Raw genomic sequence first — 23,690 nt, forward strand, 5'->3', positions numbered from 1 at the left:
TTCACCTGTGGTAAATTTAATTAATTGGACATGATTTGGAAAGGCACACACCTGTCTATATAAGGTCCCACAGTTGACAGTGCATGTCAGATCAAAAACCAAGCGATGAAGTCAAAGGAATTGTCCGTAGAGCTCCGAAACAGGATTGTGTCGAGGGACAGATCTGGGGAAGGGTACCAAAAAATGTCTGCAACATTGAAGGTCCCCAAGAACACAGTGGCCTCCATCATTCTTAAATGGAAGAAGTTTGGAACCACCAAGACTCATCCTAGAGCTGGCCACCCGGGGGAGAAGGGCCTTGGTCAGGGAGGTGACCAAGAACCCGGTGGTCACTCTGACAGAGCTCCAGAGTTCCTCTGTGGAAATGGTTGTCCTTCTGGAAAGTTTTCCCCATCTCTGCAGCACTCCACCAATCAGGCATTTATGGTAAAGTGTCCAGACAAAAGACACTCCTCAGTAAAAGGCACATGACAGCCCGCTTGGAGTTTGCCAAAAGGCACCTAAAGGACTCTCAGACCATGAGAAACAAGGTTCTCTGGTCTGATGAAACCAAGATGAACTCTTTGGCCTGGGATGCCAAGCATCACATCTGGAGGAAACTAGGCACATCTCATCACCTGGCCAATGCCATCCCTACGTTGAAGCATGGTGGTGGTAGCATCATGCTGTGGGGATGTTTTTCAGCTGCAGGGACTGGGAGACTAGTCAGGATCGAGGGAAAGATTAACGGAGCAAAGTACAGAGATCCTTGATGAAAACCTGCTCCAGAACTATCAGGACCTCAGACTGGGGCGAAGGTTCACCGTTCAACAAGACAACGATCCTAAGCAGGAGTGGCTTCAGGACAAGTCTCTGAATGTCCTTGAGTGTCCCAGCCAGAGCCCGGACTTGAACCCGATCTAACATCTCTGGAGAGGCCTGAAAATACCAGTGCAGTGACAATCCCATCCAACCTGACAGAGCTTGAGAGGATCTGCAGAGAAGAATGGAAGAAACTCCTCAAATACCAGTGTGCCAAGCTTGTAGTGTCATACCCAAGAAGACTCGAGGCTGTAATCGCTGCCAAAGGTGCTTCAACAAAGTACTGAGTTAAGGCTCTGCATACTTATTTTATTGTGATATTTCAGTTTCATTTTTTATACATTTGCAAAAATGTATAAAAACCTGTTTTTGCTTTTCCATTATGGGGGGTTGTGTGTAGATTTGAGGGGGGGGAAACAATTGAATACATTTTAGAATAAGGCTGTAACGTAACAATGTGGAAAAAGTGAAGGGGTTTGAATACTTTCCGAATGCACTGTACATATCTACCTCGATTCCCTCTTACCCCTACACATTGCCTCGGTACTGGTACCCTATGTATATAGCCAAGTTACCATTACTCATTGTGTATTTATTCCTTGTTATTATTTCTCTTTTTCTCTCTGCATTGTTGGAAAGGGCCCATAAGTAAGCATTTCACTGTTAATCTAGTCCTGTTGTTTACGAAGCATGTGACAAATACAATTTGATTTAAACGGAAAACTGTTTACGTTGCAAGGGGTAGGCCTAATGAATACCCCCTGGTGTTAGCAAGACTAATGCCAAGTTCAAAACAACTGGGATCTCGGAAGAAAACAAGCTCCAACTGGGAAAAACCTTTTGAACGGTCTTCCAACTCTAAATTTGAAGTCGGAATCTCAGGCATCTTTTTAGAGCTCCAACTTTTTGACCTGAAGATCACTGACATTATGATTTGACCTAGTTTTTTTCCCGAGTTCCCAGTTATGTTGTGCCGCGTTCACATGCTAGTCGGAACTAGGAAACATAGACATTTTTCGACTTGCTAACTGGTTGAACGGTGCACATGTATAACTACAACCGATTAACAAGTTTGAAATTTCCTAGTAGCACGTGAATGCAGCATTTAAAGCACCATATTGAAAACACGTCACCGACAGAAAGACAACATTTATGTTGGCATTCATTTTGGAACTTTATTTTTTTCACCCACCTTTTGATTGACATAAATTAAGAGAAGGTTGTACAATTGAATTTCATCCCTGCTCTTTTGACAGTTGAATTCAGTTGACAATACATTTTAATGTCACTTCACTCTGATATAGCTCAATGTTTTAATGATAGGGCTCTTTCACAGGGCATATTTTCTCTATGTAAAACATTCAAGCAAAATACTAACAAAAATTCAAAAACAATCAAAACCAAGATCATGTAGCCACAATATGAGAGACACCCTTTTCACGCCACTTTGATACAGCTACACCCGGAAGTGATTTTCGTAGCTGGTTAGGAGAGCATTTTCCAAAGCCCTAACCCTTAATAACATTTGCCTAATTCTCCTAACCTGCTATGTTAATTCTCCTAACCTGCCGTGTAAGTTCTCCTAACCCGCTACGAAAGTCACTTCCGGTCGTAGCTGTAACAATATATGGGCAGGTAACAGTGCAAACAGTGTTTGAGAGCATGCATGACATTTTGTTAGAACAGGGAAATTATGGACCAATGTCAAAATATTTCCTAAGGACCTCATATTTGATATAATAAAAAAAACATGATTGATTGCATAACACATTTGAACATTTTCCCTCTGTTGTATTGTATTGTTATAGCAGTACTACTTTTCAAAAAGCTGTAAAGTGTAAACAGTCCAGTAAGTATGATCTCCTTGTGGGCCACGCCCACCATAATAAATTAGCTCAGATGACAACTGACTGGTAGACTCAAGCATTTCTGTTTTGATGAGGACTGAATCATAGTAGTGTTATGAAACATTTTCTTTATACCTTCCTCATTCACCAGTATTGCTTCAGATAATATGGCATAAATCAAAAGAAAGATATTCTTGGGTAGCGTGCCTTGAACATCATGTTGCTATTCTCACCAGTTGAAAATACTGAATTCTATACTAGGCTAGTCAATATGCTTCTCTTAAAATGTATCTTCTGTAACCCTTCTTACAGAATAGGGGGGAAAAGGCCACACAAAAATCAAGCACTGCACAATTATGTTTTTCACAGCATGCGCTGAACAGTAGCACAAGAGAGACACATGGAGGGAATTCCCTTGCTTGCAAACATCAGCAATATAGACATGGAAGTCACCAGACAACTTTGGAAGCATGGACAAATACACTATATCATAGACATAGAACTGCTTTATTTTATATACATTCTCATCGTAAGAGTCCAAACACACACAGACATACAGCCATCTATTTATTCTCGTGTATAAATAGATGAATATACACAGATATACATAGATACATATTTCTGATATGCATATTCATTTTTAAACCATGCTATGTCTCTGTAAAGGAGGGCACACTGTGATTTGAAAACATGTACACTAAACTGGTACAGTAAAACTGACAACTCTTCAGTAACGGATATCATACAAAAAAAAAAAGAAAACAGCTGTGATTTATAAACCATAAATCGAGCTGCATCATGTCAACACCTTGAAGAACATGGTACAGTAAATCATGTGTAGCTCTTAATCATTTCCTGCCAGCAGCAAAAAATGTAATCAAATAAAAATAATATTCTCCAATTCAAATGGAAAATATATTTATAATCTTTATATATGTATTTATAATTGTATATACACATTTTCTGGCTCACAACTACAGTATTGAAAAAAAGGACTTGAAAATAATAAATACAACAGCACTACTATGAAAAAAAACATCAATATGATACGTTTTAATTTCTCAATAAGGCAATTAAAACTAAGACTACACCTGTACTGTACAACATACTGCTGCTATGGTCTCTTGATGACATGGACAACAGCAACTGATTACAACTGGCCACTGCACATTATGATAGAATGATCGGTATTTTACAAGTTTTGACATTGACGCCTTCCGTCCCGCACAGACATACAAACACACCAACTAACTTAAACAGCCAAGTGTGAAACAGAAAAGGAATAAAAACATATTGAAACACAATTTAAACCTTAAAACATGGAATTCACATAAATACTATACCACTAATCCTATACCAGATGATTGTGATGAAGACCTCACTTTCACATCTGATGATGGTTGATACATTAAAGTGCTGTCTAAGAGCAGCGTGAAATCCCTCTTAGATTAACTATTACTAAATAACAGAAGTATTAATTAATTCTGGACATACGTGATACTGTGAGTGTTTTGGCCTAAGTAATCAAATCCATTAGCCTAAATCCCCTCCAGCAGAGCTAACATTCAGAGTCAAGTTTTGACTGCTGAAATATTGGTATTTCATGACATTAACACAGCTCAATGAATCATTATGCTTAGAAAATGATTTGTTTGCATTTCTCTGAAAGTTGGGCGGTTCTGGAAGACTTTGTAATGATGTAGGATTTTGAAATAATTGACAATACCCAACCTTATTTAGTGTTGCAATGATCTGGTTTTGAGGCTAGAAGCCTGTAGCAATACTGTGATAGAAATGGCAAAATAAATACATAACAACGAATAAACAAACCTGCAAAATAATACATTAGGCTTATGAGATTTACCAAGTCATGTTTTCTGAAACACATTCTATAGATAATTTTTAATCTATTGGAAATAAAGTGTTCCCTCTCCAATGGTAAAGTACCATTCAACATAGTGGTAAAATACCATTCAACATAGTGGTAAAATACCATTCAACATAACGGTAAAATACCATTCAACATAGCGGTAAAGTACCACTTCGATAGCGACGTTAAGATTGCTGCTAGAGCTAGAAAACATTGTTAATATTGCTGCTAGAGCTACATATGAAGCACACAACATAACTAAATATATTCACAGTACTAAAAAATGTCTGAAAAAAGTGCACAAATAAAAAATATTTAAAAAACAATAATAGACTAAGAAAAATCACAATATAAATTAACATGATATCAATGAAATACATGTGACCATTTGACTGTATCGACATTTGGGAATGTGAGAGGATTAGCAGAGTTGCCTCAATGCCCATGTTTTTATGGGGCATGCTAGATGTGTAGCCTAGCAATTTGAGTTCCTGCATTTCTTCTGGTATGGCAATTTGGGGTTGGGGTGGGTTGAAAGGAGGGGAATCGATCATACAGTATCATCACCACTGTGACTACGGGATGTCGAGGGGGTTTCCCTCACAGTATTTAGTCTGTTTTGTTTTTGTATCCATGGTTTAAAATACAGTTCTGGATTGGAATGCTTCCGCTGCCTGCCAATCAGAGGCCCGGGGATCAGTCTGATGGCTCCTCTCTCCACGGAATCATCCTCTCAGCTCTACGGAGTGTTTAAGGTTGGTGGAAGGAGAGAGGGAGAAAAAAGAGAGAAATAGAAGTTGTAAATCTTTGGTACATAATCCTGTCGAGTGTAAAATAATCTATTCTTCCCCCACAGCACAATATAACTGAGGTATAACTCTTATCAAAGCACATCTATTGATCAAAGGTATATCAATAATTTAAAGGGAAAGTCAGAGGACATAGTGAAAATAAGAAGGTAGAAAAATGTAGTATTTTCCTCTCAAATGAACATCCCCTCAACACAACTAAATAATGCATTTTTCCATGACTGCTTTTACATTTGTATTCATCTATGCATAGACAAACCCCAGGAGACAATCTACTTCCACTAGGCACTGTAATGCCATGTCCCACGGCTCTGATTCCACTTATTCCTCTGGCAGCTCCTGTCCCTGGGGGACGTGGAAGTGACGATTCTCTGTGTGTCTTCTCTATGGAGAATAATGGGACGGGGGAGGAGTGATTGTTCAATCCACTTCTTCCTTGCCACATACGAGTGCAGTGGGCTTTGACCAGGGGTTAGCCAGCCTGCTACAGCTCTGAGCTTCTACAACTACTGCAGCTTAGGATTGTTAAAATACCCTGCACAAAAAAAGCTCAGAGGGTGTAATAGGGTCATTTCATCTTCCTAACAAGATGAGTAGAATGGCCTTTAGTAACACTTTATTTGGATAGTTTCAAGTAGATGGTTTGTAGATGTTCAGTAGCTGTTCAATTACTGTCAACAGCATTTCAACTAACTATCCACTAACCCTAGCCATTATCCTAACCTTTACCCTTATTTTAACCTAGGCTAACAATAACCCTAACATGCAGTTGCTTATCAACAGATAGTTTGTTGATAGTATAACCATCTGTAGATCATCTATTTTTTTTAACCTTTATTTTACTAGACAAGTCAGTTAAGAACAAATTCTTATTCTCAATGACAGCCTAGGAACAGTGGGTTTAACTGCCTGTTCAGGGGCAGAATGACAGATTTGTACCTTGTCAGCTCGGGGATTCGAACTGGCAACCTTTCGGTTACTAGTCCAACGCTCTAACCACTAGGCTACCCTGCCGCCCCATAGTCTATATGGGACTATCCAAATAAAAATTTGACCTGGACTTTAATCATGACATTTGTCAATGGATTCATATATGTTTCTTTAAGAAAATGAGTGATTGCTTATCCATCTCCACCCAACCCTTGCCGGAAACTAGAAGCCCGTAATGGGATATGTCTGCTCAACTTTCCAAAGCCGTAATAGTAGCTTTAGTAATAAGAGTTTAATTTATAATTTATCTAAAATCTCAATTACAGAACATCCATTGGATTTGGCACCCTGAAAATACCCAGTGAAATAGAAGTCATCAGTAATATAACAGAGTTTGTACCAAGGGATCAATTATGGTGTCTCACAACAGTCGTTTCTGATCATTTGTGCAGAGTGGATGAAAGAGGATCATCTGAAAGCAATACTGTCATATTATATGGACTCAAGAACAAAGAAAACACAGTTATTGGGTTTCATAGAGGAACTGTACAAATCAATGTATTGCCATACTTTCCTATATTCATCTGACCATCTGCCTTGTACTGTATGTGTCAAAGCGATTATATGTTGGTCAGTTGTTTCAGAAAAAACAAATGACATTGACAACTGTAGCTGTGTGGGTTTGGGATCTGGCAATGGTGATGCATGAGCCAGGAGGTGGTAGGTTGCAAAATTCTGCTTACTTTCCCAAAAATCCCTGGTTCTCCAGAAATCCTGGTAGGGAGGCGCTTATTCCTGCTTATTCCCTTCTGATTCCGGGAATCTTCCAATCGGGATTTCGGGAAAACCTGGGACCTTTGGGAAAGCTACCGGAATTTTGCAACCCTAGCGGAGGAGACATGTACCAAGTTGCCAAACCACATGCAGCCAGACAGATCCAGGGTTGTGAAGAAACTGAACAGCATGCTGGGTGTTGCATGGTGAAAGGAGGGGGAACCAAATGGTCATAACTGGCACAGCCATACTGAGTGGGCATGACGGTTGGGCCGGCCAATACACACTGGTACTGGAGGTGTAATTCATCCTACTTACTGTCTCGCTCTCCTCCCCTTCCCCATCCGGCAAGGTCTGAGACTCACTGCCGTAGTGCAGAGGGGAGTACACCCAGGTCTTGTCCTCAGGGGGCTGCACAAATGACACAGCAGAGGGCGCCAGAAAGAGGGGGCCATTGGATGCAGCACAGAGAGAAGCAGAGGCAGGCAAGAGAGATAGACAGGACAGGAAAACACAAGACAGGCAGGAAAATAAAATTAGAAATGCAAAAGGAGGAAATGCCATTACAGAAAGTGTGAGCTTGGAATATAGATGAGCCTAACCATAGAAATGTGAAAGTGAAATACTAGCAGTGAAATCCTATTGGAATACAGCCTAGAGCAGGGGTCTCAAATCTTTTCTAGCATGACAGCTAAAAAAATAGGCATATTATTTTCTTCTACTCTACCCTGCAACTCTTCCCAGGTCCTTGGTGTACAATATATATTTTTTCTGTCAATATACCAGGTAAAATAATGCTTAATAAATAACTAAGTGGGACCCATAAAGTTATATTTAGTATTTTCCTAAATTATATTTTCTCAGTACATTTCTTCCAGGTTTGGGATTATTAATTAGTTTTACAATTATTCATAGAGAAACATTGAAAATGTATGTTCTGAGTCCATGTCAATACTTAAAGGCCCAATGTAGATGTTTTTATATCATTTCTGGGTAACAATTAAGTACCTTCATGTAATAGATTTCCATTCAAATTGGCAAAAATAGCTTTTTAACATTTGTTTTTTAAATCTCAAGCAAGGGGGGGGGGGGGGACTAAAAACGAGCTTATTGGCAGAGAGGTTTGGAACTCTATTAACCAGTTTACTGCATGGTGATGTCACCATAGGAAGCCGATGTTTGCGCCCATGCAAACCTGCTGATTGGAAAGTCATGTGTAGATTGTATTTTCAACCAGCAACTATGAGGAAATAACACTGATACAAGTTTAATCAGATGTTGTACAATATGATATAAAACACAGGCAAAACTACATTTTGACTGCACTGGGCCTGTAAATCACATCAGAAGACAATTTTTTCAGTCTGAAAAAAAATATATATATAACATTTAGATTTTTGAGAATAATTCACCTTTAATTGCGCATCTAGCAAGAGAGGCATTTGTAGGTCTAGGATGTTTCTGCTGCAGCACATGTCATGGCAGAGTTTGCGAAACTATCACCACCCAATTGATACAAATAATCATGATATAGTTCTGTCAGGTAATATTACTTTGCAATTAACATTTAATAGTTTTTTTTTTTTAAGTCTTCTGTCTACCCATAAGACAGTTATCATTAGCGTTGCTAACTGACTGCATTCAGAGTGATAGACAAACGCTGGCACCAAACAGAAAATTAATTGGCAGATATTGTGTTATGTTTAGGTTTTTAAGCCAATAGTGACTAACCACGGGTGGGATAATGTCAATGTGTCTTTGATTGAATAGTAGCCGGGAGCTTTATGTTTATGACAGTATGCGATGGAACACATGATAGATTGGGTAGAAGTGGGCTGTGAGCTTGCGATCTACCTGTTGGAGACCCCTGGCCTAGAGGTAGACTACTAACATGTACGAACATCCACATTGCATTCAAAAGAATGTTAGTTCTTTCCTGCTATCACTTTCAAAACTCTTCATTTGTAATGCTGGCTGGGAGGCCTTTGCATGTGACTAAGAATTGCTTTCTATGACTATGCTATTTCAAAAAAGCCATGGTGAAGTGGACAGGAAACATTTGGAATCTGCAGTATGTATCAGCCAGAAAACAGGGTGGGAGTGGGTGGTTAGCGGTGGGTGGAAAGCGAGCGTGCCATCACTGCCAACAGCCAAAAGGACATATTCTCCCAAAGCATCTTCCCCCCCTTTCTTTCTTATTATGTGCATTAAGTGTTTAGCCCTGTCAGAGCCTCAGCGCTGCTCAGTCTCTGAGGCAGTGACCGTGGCCCCGTACGGTACTTTCCCTTTCAGAAAGAGCAGCAGCTGCCACACACTGCCTGTGATGACGTAGTTGGAAGCGGCACTGATGTTTGACGTCACATACACACTTGTCGCTCACACACGCTCTTACACACACACACACACGCCACACTCACAGCGCAAGAGCTGTGAGTGTCTCCACAGGGAGACCCCTCAGGTGAAGAGAGAAAGTGAGAGGTGGGAATATAAAGAGTGAACTAGAGACAGATGGCCTCAAATGAGAAGCCAGAGCCCCCTCCTGTCACTCAGCCGCCTCCTCCCTTCTTTCCCTCTCTCTCTCTATACAGCCGGCAATGATTTGATTCAACATGAAGAGGAACAAACCCCAAGGGGAGGAGGAGGTATATAAATAATATTAACAAAGACGTGATATGAAGGCAGAACAAAAAAAGACCACGACCCTTTTGTTATGAGAGGAAACACATGACATGATGAAATAAGAAAGGTCTAGAACAATACGTAGAGCATATAATGTGTCATGCCCTCTTACAAATCAAGTATCCCTTGAGAAAAGGAATATCAATCCATAATGGATCTTGTCTAATTTTCACTGACATCTTTGGAAAACATTGAGAAGATCAACTGAGGAATCAGTACAGTTACAGCACTAACACTCAAAGTAAGGAGACTGGGGGACTAAGCTACAACAACTCCAGTCACAGCTATAAGCCATTGATATTTGTATAAAAAGGTGCAACTAACTGAAGCATTGACTAAGCAGTTAGCAGAGCTACCAGCATGTCCCACAGACTTACACTGCATCTGAGAGCTGGTCTGGAGCTTTCTCCTCCGCAGGACAGGAGAGAACACCCAGGTTCTCCCTGCAAGCTGATAGCATCCCCACAGAGAGATGGGAGACACCAGAGAGGGCAGAGGAGAGGGGTGAAAAGAATGGAGGGACAGACAAATGAGACAAAGCTGGAACATGGAGAGAAATTAAAAAGGTTAAGTATAGAGGTGATAGAAGAGATGATTGCTGGTTTGACTGTGTTACGGTGAAGGGTGACGAAATTAAATGTCAATCAGCCATGATGATGAATAAGTCAGGTGCTTTCTTTCACTCTCTCACTCTCCTCTCTCCACCTTGAAGGCGTCAGCATGCCTCAGTTCGGCTGGCGCCTAGCCGAACAAGTGTGCTCACATACTCCCTTAAAACACCTTCGCTTGAAAAACTAGGGGGGAAAAGCACTAATAGTACTATGCCCAAAATACAAAGTATACATGCAGTGGACACTATATCCACGCTTTAGGGCCCATAATGCAATTCCTCAAAAAATGGGCATCACAAGTTTTCAGATTTGAAGACAAATGGAGGAAAATATGCAGCCGAAGTCCGACGAGAGTGGATACAAATTCATTGCTTTAACTAATTATCAAAAATGTTGAACAAGGTTATAAAGTAATGACTTTTCAAATAAGTTACATTATGTTGGCTGACAATTTGTTAGCTATGCTATCCTTACGAAACGCATAGCATTACAGCAGTATGTACCAGTATGTTTGCTAGTTACTTAATGTTTGTTGGCTACTAATACATCGAAATTGTCAGGCAGTATATTAACTAATCTGCTATTTAACTAACTACCCAACGTTTATTGACTTGATTATTCACATCATTCTTAGCTAAGTGGTATAGTCGTTGTGGGTTTCAATGGACATGGTTATTTCTGGCTATCTACCCCGATTTCAGAGCACTCTCGCACAGAATAACTCAACACCTGTTGAATGTGGCCGTTGTCAGTAAACGTTGGCAAAAAAAAGCGTCCTTAAATTGGTGCCAGCAGCACAGTTACAGTCACCAAGGCTCTGGATAACAGGAAAACAGCCTAACCAGCTCTGCTAGGGCGAGTCAAATGATCAGAGTGAGTTGTTAGTCATTTGTTATGCTAACAAGCTAGCAAGAGGTTGCATAGCAACAGCATCAACATCCGGTAGACAGGCGAAGCTCTAGTACTCTCAACTGAAACGATACCTTTCGCTTACAGTATACTAAAATTAACTAATAGCAGTGGTGTAAAATACTACTAAAGTACTACTTAAGTAGTGTCTGTTCTTTACTATTTATATTTTTGACAACTATTACTTCACCATATTCCTAAATAAAATTATGTACTTTTTACTCCATACATTTTCCCTGACACCCAAAAGTACTCGTTACATTTTGAATGCTTAGCAGGACAGGAAAATTGTCTAATTCACACTTATCAAGAGGACATCCCTGGTCATCCCTACTACATCTGATCTGGCGGACTCACTAAACACATTCGTCGTTTGTAAATGATGTCTGAGTGTTGGAGCGTGCCCCTGGCTATCCATAAATAAAACAATAATATGGTGGTGTCTGGTTTGCTTAATATAAGGAATTTGAAATGATTTATACTTTTACTTTTGATACTTAAGTTTATTTAAAACCAAATACTTTGACTTTTACTAGGTAACTCTCACTTTTACTTGAGTAATTACTCTTTAGGTATGTAGTATACAGTATGTTAGTATGGGTATTAGAAGACAGCTCATCTCAAAATAGTCCCAATGAATCTAAAATATCTCAAGAAATCTGTCAAATATTTACGTTTTTGCCGAAGAGATATTAGTCGCCCAATTCTACATCTAACTAAGATGTTTGGTGCAGTATTTTTCAATGAGAAAATGTGCATGAAAACTACTTGTCTTTCATAGAATGACAAAAGACTTCCCTACTGTTGACCAATCACCAACAAGGGGCGTAGACTTTGACTCCGAACTTCGACTTGTGTGAACAGCCGAGAAAACCCTCACCGATGTCCAAAACGAACAAAAACGTCATAATATATGCACGAACTCTACCGAACTGATTTATTACTGTTACCAGTAATAATGAATCTCCATGGAGGCTAAATATGCTAACATGTGCAAACGAAAATAAACTAATTGCAAAGACAGTCAATCCAGCTCAAAAAGTTATACCTATATAGGTAGGAGCTACCGAATGTCATTTTTTGTGAGTTTGGACATTTACAAGCGAATGTGAACGAGAGACATTGTGCCAATGCTTGTCTGAAGGAAGAACAGTACTGGCTCTGAAGCAGCATGTGTAGGCCTAAATGCTGTGTCTGTGTGGAGTCTGGAGTCGCTAGGGCAAAGGGCTTGCCTGCTCTGCTCTGAGAAGATGGGAAGGAGCAGAAGGGCCGAGAACAGAAAGGAGAAAAAATGCAAGGAAATCAAAAGATAGCAGTGGCAGCTGTACAGATAACTCAACCAAAGGGCTTTGACTTCTCAAACAGAAAGCTTACACAATTCACTAAGCAAAACATTAAGAAATATAGCTGGCTACATTCTATCTATGATAAACAGACCTTTTTTTGAAAAAGACCTTGCTTTTTCATTGTAAGCTCATTTACTTGTGTGGCTGAAAGTCAAATAGCATTGAACTTCTGTTGTCATCTGATGAAAATTAAGCTATTCTCTGCCAAATGTGTTGCACTAATGTATTTTCTGTGAAGGAAAACTACAGTTGGAGTCAGAAGTTTACATACACTTATGTTGGAGTCATTAAAACTTGTTTTTCAACCACTCCACAAACTTCTTGTTGACAAACTATAGTCTTGGCAAGTCAGTTAGGACATCTACTTTGTGCATGACACAAGTCATTTTTCCAACAATTGTTTACAGACAGATTATTTCACTATCACAATCCCACTGGGTGAGAAGTTTAGAAACACTGAGTTGACTGTGCCTTCAAACAGCTTGAAAAATTCCAGAAAATTATGTCATGGCTTTAGAAGCTTCTGATAGGCTAATTTACATAATTTGAGTCAATTGGAGGTGTACCTGTGGATGTATTTCAAGGACTACCTTCAAACTCAGTGTCTATTTGCTTGACATCATGGGAAAATCAAAATAAATCAGCCAAGACCTCAATTTTTTTTTAGACTTCCACAAGTCTGGTTCATCCTTGGGAGCAATTTCCAAATGCCTGAAGGTACCACGTTCATCTGTACAAACAATAGTACGCAAGTATAAACACCATGGGACCACGCAGCCGTCATACCGCTCAGGAAGGAGATGAGTTCTGTCTCCAAGAGATGAACGTACTTTGGTGCGAAAAGTGCAAATCAATCCCAGAACAACAGCAAAGGACCTTGGGAAGATGCTGGAGGAAACAGATACAAAAGTATTTATATCCACAGTAAAAAGAGTCCTATATCGACATAACCTGAAAGGTCGCTCAGCAAGGAAGAAGCCACTGCTCCAAAACCGCATTAAAAAAAGCCAGACTACGGTTTGCAGCTGCACATGGGGACAAAGATCGTACTTTCTGGTTTGATGAAACAAAAATAGAACTGTTTGGCCATAATGACCACCGTTATGTTTGGAGGAAAAAGGGAGAGGCTTGCAAGCCGAAGAACACCATCCCAACCGTGGTGCACTTCACAAAATAGATGGCATCATGAGGGAGGAAAATTATGTGGATATATTGAAGCAACATCTCAAGACATCAGTGAGGAAGTTAAAGCTTGATCGCAAATGGGTCTTCCAAATGGACAATGACCCCAAGCATACTTCAAAGGTTGTGGCAAAATGGCTTAAGGACAACAAAGTCAAGGTATTGGAGTGGCCTAAGACAGAGAATTTTTACTAGGATTAAATGTCAGGAATTGTGAAAACAGAGTTGAAATGTATTTGCCTAAGGTGTATGTAAACTTCCGACTTCAACTGTATATAGTTACACGTCCCTGATCACTCTATTGAAGCAAAAAAAACACTTGACTTTCAATATAAAACGCAACCCCTGTCAATAAACAGCCGTACTCCTGCTTTCTCCCGTTGTGTTATTTACAAACAAACACGTGACTGGTGAGAGAGCAAAATTGCAAGATTATGTTATAATACGTTCATTGCATCAAATGGTTGTTTTATGGTTGTTATAACTCTATTGTGTCTGTGTGAACTGAAAATGGGCCAGACAGGAGATTTACGATGTCTTTGGGTGATACCGCATTTCAGAGCATGAGTTAATGTTTCTGTTCTATAAGGTACCAGGGAGAGATGACCCCAGGGCCAGACCCTGGTCTCTACACAATGACATACTGTCTGCTGTGAATTATAAGTATCTTTCATACTAATCTTAACCTTGTGACCCATTCTATACATCTGTTGGTTGTCATGAATATCCAGGAGGATGGACTTGCCTGTAAAAATGTGTTCTCATTGATCACCTCCAGAGGTGATTACCGACCAGCTCCATTACTGCAGTAATGAAATAATAAAGTTGGATTGTTTTGAAGAAATGTAATAGTTTCTCCTTTCGATTACAATATTTCCACCACACTTGCGCAACTGTTCTGGGGAACTATGGTAAGCTTCATAATGTAAAATAATGTGACAAGTGAAATAAAGAATGAGATCTGCTTAATCTCCTAACGTACTGCACAAGTTGACTGCAGGTATTTACTTAAAGTAGCTACAAATATGAACATTTCTTGAAAAACTTAAAATAAATAGTTTCAAATGGTATTGACGGTATTGAAAAACCATCCTGTGGCTATTTCCAAATGCCTCGGTATACAGTATACTGATCAAAGCCCAGTGACTGTTGATGATAAATTAATAATTCAGGCTGTAGCCACTCAACAGGGGCTTGTGGGGCGTGTGAATCTTCCCAATGCCAGAACAATCACTTAAGCCCTCTCTCCAAGGGCTCTCAGAGTAATGTCCACTCTGTCTCTTAGGACTGGTGTAATATCCCATGAAATGTTTTGATGAAGAGTCATCTCTGTTTTTACCAGTCAAATAATCATTTACCAGTCAAATAATGTTTATGCTACCCAGAAGACAATCCTCTGTTTATGCTGTCTACTAGTATTTGCTTCGTATATTCATACGACATGGCCATATTGTACAACCTCATAGCGTACTAGACTACAGCCATTTAGAAGCACTCTACAAATAAAATAATGTTCCATTAAAATACAAAATGACCTCATCTGTGTCTGTTGGCTAAAATGTAAATGACCACAGGTGCATACTGCATACAGAGACAGAGGTGATATAGTGGTTGTCTAGGAGTGTTGCCTTGCTGTTTGCTACAGATATTCTCTTTGTGTGTCTCCGTGTCTCTATTTTCTATGTCTCCTGACCTGAGCAACTGCATACGAAGAGAGAAGCAGAGCAGAGCAGATGAAATGGTCATAAAGACAACAGAGAGCTGCTAAACAGACAGACAGACCTACTGACGCTCAGGGCCACAGGCAGACCTACTGGGCCACAGTGTGAGGCGTTTTGATTGCAGGAGAGACTGTCCACCAGTCAGAACAATACCAGAGGAGACTTCCCTATCCGGCCTTCTCATCCCTCATCACCAGAGACTCATCCATTAATGCATGGCTCTGGCTCTGAAATCTGTCGTAGAACCTAGCATATGGAATTGTTTTAAGATGGTCATACCAAGGATCATTTAGCTATTTGATCCCGAATTTTAGGACCCCGATGTATAAAAACATATAAAAAATAATTTGATGAAACATTGAATTTGGCCTTGCTGCTTTTAGCCCATAGAAACGCATTGAATAACAGCTTCATGCATGGATAAACAGACAGTCAAAAAAAAGAAAAGAGTTTAGTAACATTACCCAGCTACCTTCAGACTAGTCTTGTGGCCCTCCTAGAGACTCACCTTTCCATGGACTGGTCATATTAGTGTGTAGGACCAACCGTTGAAACGCTACAGATGTTTTCGTGAGAAGACTGATTTTCGGGATGTCTCATGGTCTGACAAACCCCTCTCTAGCTGTGTCACCTTTCACCGCAAATACGGAAGGGCGACGTCGGGGAAATGCGGTGGATTTAGACACATCCAATGCAGAAAAAACCCACATCTCTAGTTTAAACTGATGGATTTTGATGGGGATTTTGTTATTATGCTAGTTAGATTTCCACGGGGACATCGAATCTACGGTTAACCCTTAACCCTCTACAGACTCACCCTCTCTGCTCCCTCTGGGGTCCAACTGTCAAAGCTTCTGTAGAAAGGCATCCAACTCAGAGACTCACACATACATAGCATCCCATGACCCAACGCTAACAACACACACTCTGACCATTTGCATTACGGGTGGCAATGATGAGTTACACACATGGACAAACAATATTTGACAAAGCAAAAATAGAAATGATGGCCAATGGAGATGTAAGCTATCTGTGTCTAGTTTACCATCTGCTGTTGTCTGTATCATTTTAGTGCAGTATGCCTGCTGACTGACAAACCTAGAATATATTTAGTAGCTAGGATACTGTAGTATTTAGCTATTTACCATGCTGTAAGTGGGCTGTAAGCCTATAGACGTAGGGCTAGGGGTATTTAGCGTCCATCATAATTGTGCCTTGTGTGTGTGTCCAGGGTCGTATTCATTAGGCACCAAACGTAAGACAACAGACTGAAACAGGCAGGGACTACCTGGACATTGATTTCCGTTACAAAATGTTTTCTGCTGCATGCCCTAAGGAATACGACCTGTGTGTGTGTGTGTGTGTGTGTGTGTGTGTGTGCTGAGCCAAAGAAAGCACAGCTTACAAAGTAGATGTCTGTGATTGGCACGTCATCCTCGTCATCCTGGGAGGCTTGGCTGGTGCATCCGGACCCAGACACTGTGCTGCCCCGGCGGTCCCGCTCAGCCTCCACAACCACAACCTTGGGACTGACAGTGGCCCCTGGGCCAGGGGTCTCAGCAGAGGCTTCAGCAGGGGCCCCAGGGGCTGGGGGAGAGGCAGCAGCAGAGGCTAATTCTGGTAACTCACTGAGAGAAGAGACAGGGGGGGGGGGTCAGACACACCTGCTCATACACAACCACAGATGTGATAAGACATACTGTACATACTTGTTCTCTAACACACACACCTGCTCTCGCTCTCTCACGCACAGGATAGAATAGCTGTACAGACAAATGATCAGGGCCACTTCCTATTAAGCCCTTCCAATGAACAAGAACCAGCCCAGCCAGGCAGAGCTGAGACTGAGCCGTATGATCAGAAGGATGGTTTATGATGACTGCACTAACCCAGACTTACAGTACCAGATGGCGTGGTGCCACGCCACCACAATCCCTCTATTGTCCAGGCCCAGATCATTGCCTATTAGGAACAACTTAAGCTGATCCCAGATTGCTTTCTCAGCCTTGTGTGTTTAGAGCTTACGCTGAAAAACCTGGAGCCTGGCGTTCCTAAAGAGCAATGACAGCATCTCAGACTCAGAGACAGACCTGATTGGTTGGGAAGAAGTCTTTAAAATGGGTGGACTTGATGCTGCCATGGACCTTGCACTCGCTCTCTCTTTTATTCTCTCTTGTCCTCACCTCACTCTCTCTCCCCCAGCAGGGGAGTCTCTGAGGCTGCTTTGAGGAGCCGGGTCTCCAGATGGCTAATTCCCCAGTACCCCGTTGGCCTGCCTGCCCGCTTCGCCCTTCTACCCCACCCAGCCCTCCTGAGGCTATATGTTGGGCCCTGTCTCAGCATCTCAGCCCAAGCCCCAGACCCTCTGACCTAGTTCCACTGCCCCGGCCGCTCCACGACTTTCCCAATGCACTCCTGTCTGCATGTCTCACCCTTTTACCCTGTCTCTCACCCTACTCCACTCTCTTAAACTAATTAGATGGCTGCTCCAGAGAACATCCACAGGCAGCGCTTATCTGGCCATAATAATGGATTTATAGCAACAGCCCGCAACTACTCCAATAACCAAATGGGACTTAGAGTAATGTGGGGACTTAATATCATCGCCGCCCTATCAACCAAATGGGAGCATGGCTCCCCCACTTCCCAGAGTGCAGTGTTGGCTAACCAAGGTGTTATCCTGTCGCAGGTGAGACATTTTCAGTGTATTTTTAGTGAAAAGCAGAAGCAACTGCGGCACGGTTCTTATTGGGGTCAGAGCAGTCGTAATAGGTCTGTAACCTGACAAACCCTTCAGAAAGGTAGCAATCTGGGACACTTTATACCCACGACGCCATGTGTTACAGGGAGCGCTTATATGAACCAGCGAGCATGTTAGGTACCAAGATGGTGCCCGTTGAAAGGTTAACCTGGTTTCAGCGAGTGTGTTGGATGCTAGGTGTGCTGCTCAGTAGAGTTGAGCCTGGCTTTTCAGGGCTTTGTGTGATACATCTTGGTCTATGTAGAGTAAGGCTGAGGCTGTGTACCTGGTCTCTGGAGAGGGCTGTGGGGCCGTGATGGTGGGCTCGCTGTCGTGTCTCTTCACCTCCACCTCCACCGTGATGGTCTGCTGCTCCTCCTCATGCACCTCCTCCTGAGTCCTACAGACAAACATGCGTAATGTAAGTACACACGCACACACACATTCAGCTCCAAAAGTATTGGGACAGTGACAAATCGTGTATCGTTTCGGCTCTTTACTCCAGCACTTTGGATTTTAAGTGATACTATGACTATGAGGATGTAGTTCAAACTGTCAGCTTTAACACACACACACACACACACACACACACAGGAAATGCAACTGAGTGACAGGAAGGGTGGTCACATCCATAAAAACACAGACCAACAGGCATACCTGACACACCCTAGTGTAGTAGCCTTCCTCACTGGTCAGAGACAGAATGACTAGCGCTGTAATAACACTAAACTACCAAGTCCTTTATACAACGGGATAAGTTGTACATTTCATACAGGCCATGCAGAGTAGTGCTCTTACCTCCCGTCATGGCTGACAGACTGGGTGTGCCTCCTGCAGAGAAACAGACGGACAGAGAGACCACTGTAAGTTAATGGTGTTATAAGCCAGGGAGGGGTACATAAAATAGGCTCTATAGCTTTGACTGTTCAACACAATTAGTTATTGTTGGTTATTCGGTCATGAATATAACCATTATATTATGAACTGGGTGGTTCGAGCCCTGAATGCTGATTGGCTGAAAGCCATGGTATATCAGATCGTATACCATGGGTATGACAAAACATTTATTTTTACTGCTCTAATTACATTGGTAACCAGTTTATAATAGCAATAAGGCAACTTGGGGGTTTGTGGTATATGGCCAAAATACCACGGCCAACGGCTGTATGCAGGCACTCCCCTTAGCAGTGGTATATTGGCCATATACCACACCTCCGTGTGCCTTATCGCTTAATTATACATCTTGACTTATTTTCTTCTTCTTGTTTTTTATTTTATTCTCATGAAAAGGACATGCTCCACATGCGTCATGAAAACATGCTCCAGAAATAGGACATTGTGTCCATAGTGGTACCTTCTCTCAGAGCTGTTGTTCTGATACCTGTAGCGGGGTGCTCTGCTCCAGCGTCTGAGGGAGACCTCTCTGGGATGGACAGAGAGGTGGTGGAGGAGAGCGTGGTGGCGATGGAGGCTGTGGTCGCCTCCTCAAATGACGGAGGGGTGCAGGGGAGGAGGTCTGGTCGCCCTGAGAGAAAGACAGAAGGGGGAGAGAGAATCAGAACGGGTTGTCAAAACACCTGCATCCAGTCTCCGTTAACAGCTAGGTTAAAATGATAGCGCAGTGTGAAGAAGGTGGAGTATGTGATGGGGGGGGGGGGGTCTGCATGGTCTAGTACCCCCTACCCTCGTCCTCCAGCGTGGGGAAGCTGCGTGCTCCTCTCAGGTCGTAGATGTTGTCGTCTCTCTCAGAGGGCAGCTGGCTGGCTGACCAGGCGGCCCCGGGGCCAGTGTACTTAGTCACCGTCAGGCCCACACGGCCCTTCTTAATGGGAGAAGACTTCAAGGCTGCAGAACACACACAAGAGGAATAACATCACTAAGGGAACACTTGTCTTCTTATTCCCAAAGGGAACAGTACTGCTGAACAATTAAACAAAATGGCCACCGGGCTATTACATTGACCCCCTCCATTTGTTTTGTACACTGCTGCTACTCGCTGTTTATTATCTATTCATAGTCACTTCACCCCTACCTACATGTACAAATGACCTCTAACCTGTACCCCCGCACACTGACTCGGTACCGGTACCCTCTGTATATAGCCTCACTATTGTTATGTTATTGTGTTTTTTTACTTTAGTTTCTTTGGTAAATATTTTCTTAACTCTTCTTGAACTGCACTGTTGATTAAAGGCTTGTAAGTAAGCATTTCACGCTAAGGTCTACACTTGTTGTATTCGGCGCATGTGACAAATAAAGTTTGATTTGATTTGACTAAGTGTGTGCTTCAGTGTTCAATCTTTTCTAATACCTCCCAGTACAAAATACATAACGGAGTATTTGCAGTTCAAGTGAAAAAAATACATTCATTCATAAGACATCAAGTTAATAGCCTTAATAGCCAACCGCAACCTTCAAGCATAACAATAAGTGAATTAAGCAGTGGAAGCGGTGTGCCTGTCAGTCTGACTGACTGGTAATCTAGTCTGATCAGGTCTACTCACATGAGCTCTTCTTAAACACAGTGCTGCTCATAAATTTGAAGAACCTGTCTGCATAGAAGCCAGGACGGTGGACTGATACGGTGTCCTGAGAGAGAGAGAGAGAGAGAGAGAGAGAGAGAGAGAGAGAGGCAGAGAAAAATGGTATGAGAGAAAGAGAAAGTGAACGAGAGAGCGGTAGAGGGAGAGAGAACAAAAACACGTTTAAATACAGCGTCTCCCCATATGCTGTACGTCTCCCTGCATGGCCTAGTATATGAATCCTCTCTCTCTACAGGGGGCCAGAAGAAAATAACACTTCCTCATCCCATCCTATTATTCAGAGGTAAGCATCACTGCAGCTGAATAAATCCCGATCTGTGTATGTGTTGGTTGTGTTAACTCTGAGAATATATAGCCCTTAATCATTCACTCATTATGCTGGTTTCACAACACGTCACAGAGACAGGGTGAGAAAATAAGGTGATGTACACCAGGCTTGTTAGACAAGAGGGGGAGGGGAAAAAAATAAAGAAAGAGCAAAAAAAGAGAGAGCGAGAGACTGTGGTTCTATACTAGGAGCATCCTGGAGATGATGTCTGAGAGGAAAGAGGGGAGTCTGAGGTGCTTGAGGTCAGAGCCAGAGGATCTGTTAGAGATGAGGAGGAGGCGGAGGAAGCTCTTACTGGCTCACTGAGTACATGTGTATTGGACAGATTCAATAAGGAGGCTACACACACACACACTACTTAGACAAGTGGCCTGAAGGACCTGTACTGTTGCACTGATACACAAGACCAAACACACACAAAAGGCTACCCTGCTTCTCCTCAATAGCTCAACCTGTCTGTATAGCTGTGACTTCATCAATAAATGCATGATGGAAAAGAATGGCAGGGTATAGCGCACACCCAGACAGAGGGGGGGCAGACAGACGCTAGCTTGCTGTTCAATGATTAAAACCACACAGCTGGTCACAGCTGTTTGTCTGGGAGGGGCTGAGGTAAGACAGATTGCCTTGTCCATAAGAAGGACTAGGGACCAGGAGTTTTTCCAAAACACATGACCTGAGCGGGAAAAACTCTGGGCTCTACTCATAGGTCACATGATCAGGAAAGTCTTGGCACCTAAGCATGACCAAAGTAAACCTTGACAAGTCACAAGACTTGGCCATAGAATAGCATTACATAACCCATAAGCCAGAGAAGAAAGGGATATTGGAAATGATTATGTTCATAAAGAGCTCAGATATGATTACAGAGTCCACTGTAATAAGAAATACAAATGAAGAGGGATTATGACGAACGTGAAACTCACCCCATCATGAACCATAGCCTTCCATGTGTGCTCCAGCTTCTTTATTAGCCTGGAACCAGAAAGAAATAACAGTCAAACGTTTGATATTCAAAATGCATTATGGTCACAGAGACAAATACAGTATAAACAGCGGCAGCCAGCCACGGCTACAGGCTGTTTTCTACACTGATGGAGGCTGAATATTTTGTTACTCTTATGAAGCTGGGAGGCTGGTTCTATATGACAGAGAGTGACTGAATGAGTTATAATATATACTGAGCAAAAACATAAAAATGCAACACGCAACTATTTCAAAGATTTTACTGAATTACAGTTCATATAAGGAAATCAGTCAATTGAAATGTATTCATTAGGCCCTGATCTATGGATTTTACATGACTGGGAATACAGATATGCATCTGTTGATCACAGATACCTTAAAAAGAAAAGGTAAGGGCGTTTATCAGAAAACATGTCCGTATCTGGTGTGGCCACCATCTGCCTCATGCCTCTTTCGCATACAGTTGATCAGGCTGTTGATTGGGGCCTGTGGAATGTTGTCCCACTCCTCTTCAATGGCGGTGCGATGTTGCTGGATATTGGCGGGAACTGGAACACGCTGTCATACACGTTGATCCAGAGCATCCCAAACATGCTCAATGGGTGACATGTGTGATGAGTATGCAGGACATGGTTGAACTGGGTACAGATCCTTGCGAAATGGGGCTGTACATTATCATGCTGAAACATGAGGTGATGGCGGGTGGATGAATGATACGACAATGGATCTCGTCACGGTATCTCGGTGCATTCAAATTGCCATCGATAAAATGCAATTGTGTTCGTTGTCTGTAGCTTATGCCTGCCCATACCATAACCCCACCGCCACCATTGACATCAGCAAACTGCTCGCCCCACGACGCCATACACGTGGTCTGCTGTTGTGAAGCTGGCTGGACGCACTGTCAAATTTTCTAAAACGATGAGGCGGCTTATGGTAGAGAAAATGACCATTCAGTTATCTGGCAACAACTCTGGTGGACATTCCTGCAGTAAGCATGCCAATTGCTTGCTCCCTCAAAACAGCAAAGACATCTACGGCATTGTGCTGTGTGACAAAACTGCACATTTTAGAGTGGCCTTTTATTGTCCCCAGCACAATATGCACCTGTTTAATGATCACTAACAGGGATGTAAACAAATTTGTGCCATTTTTTTGTTGAGAAATAAGCTTTTTGTGTAAATGGAACATTTCTGGCATCTTTTATTTCCGCTAACGCAACATGGGACAAACACTTCACATGTTGTGTTTATATTTTTGTACAGTGTAGTTACTTGGGTCATATTCATTAGGACCCATACTGAAGAAAATAGGGACTTATCTGAACTTCTCCAATAAGAAATGTACATTTTCATTTCCGTTCCAAAACATTTTGCTACAGTGTGCCCTAATGAACACGACTCTGTATAATTGATATGATGTATGGGTACGTGTATGACTGAATGATTATTACCTGTAGGATTGCAGGATGTCTATGATTCCGATGTAGAGGAGTAGACGCTCTCCTTTCCCATTGACTGCTGGGATGCCTCCCATCCTACAGAGACAAACATGAAGAGATGAAGTGAGATACAAAAAGGTGACACTGACAAACAGAGATATACAAGGAGACAACAAGCAACACTCATAAACAC

At 41.9% G+C, this 23,690-nt stretch overlaps 1 protein-coding gene across 1 annotated transcript in view; it reads right to left on the bottom strand.

Moving 5' to 3' along the window:
* Positions 1-3,136: 3,136 nt before the first annotated feature.
* The window catches only part of pip5k1ca (phosphatidylinositol-4-phosphate 5-kinase, type I, gamma a), a 76,899-nt gene continuing 56,345 nt past the window's right edge, over positions 3,137-23,690 (bottom strand). The window contains 11 exon segments of the mRNA XM_029632391.2: positions 3,137-5,257; positions 7,350-7,442; positions 16,885-17,107; positions 18,506-18,619; positions 19,018-19,050; positions 19,574-19,607; positions 19,610-19,744; positions 19,903-20,064; positions 20,724-20,808; positions 22,017-22,065; positions 23,510-23,593. Coding sequence (XP_029488251.2) covers positions 5,252-5,257; positions 7,350-7,442; positions 16,885-17,107; positions 18,506-18,619; positions 19,018-19,050; positions 19,574-19,607; positions 19,610-19,744; positions 19,903-20,064; positions 20,724-20,808; positions 22,017-22,065; positions 23,510-23,593 — 1,018 coding nt within the window. The 3' untranslated portion in view covers positions 3,137-5,251.

This window comes from Oncorhynchus nerka, linkage group LG24 (genome assembly GCF_034236695.1).
Source record: "Oncorhynchus nerka isolate Pitt River linkage group LG24, Oner_Uvic_2.0, whole genome shotgun sequence".
Lineage (NCBI taxonomy): Eukaryota > Metazoa > Chordata > Actinopteri > Salmoniformes > Salmonidae > Oncorhynchus > Oncorhynchus nerka.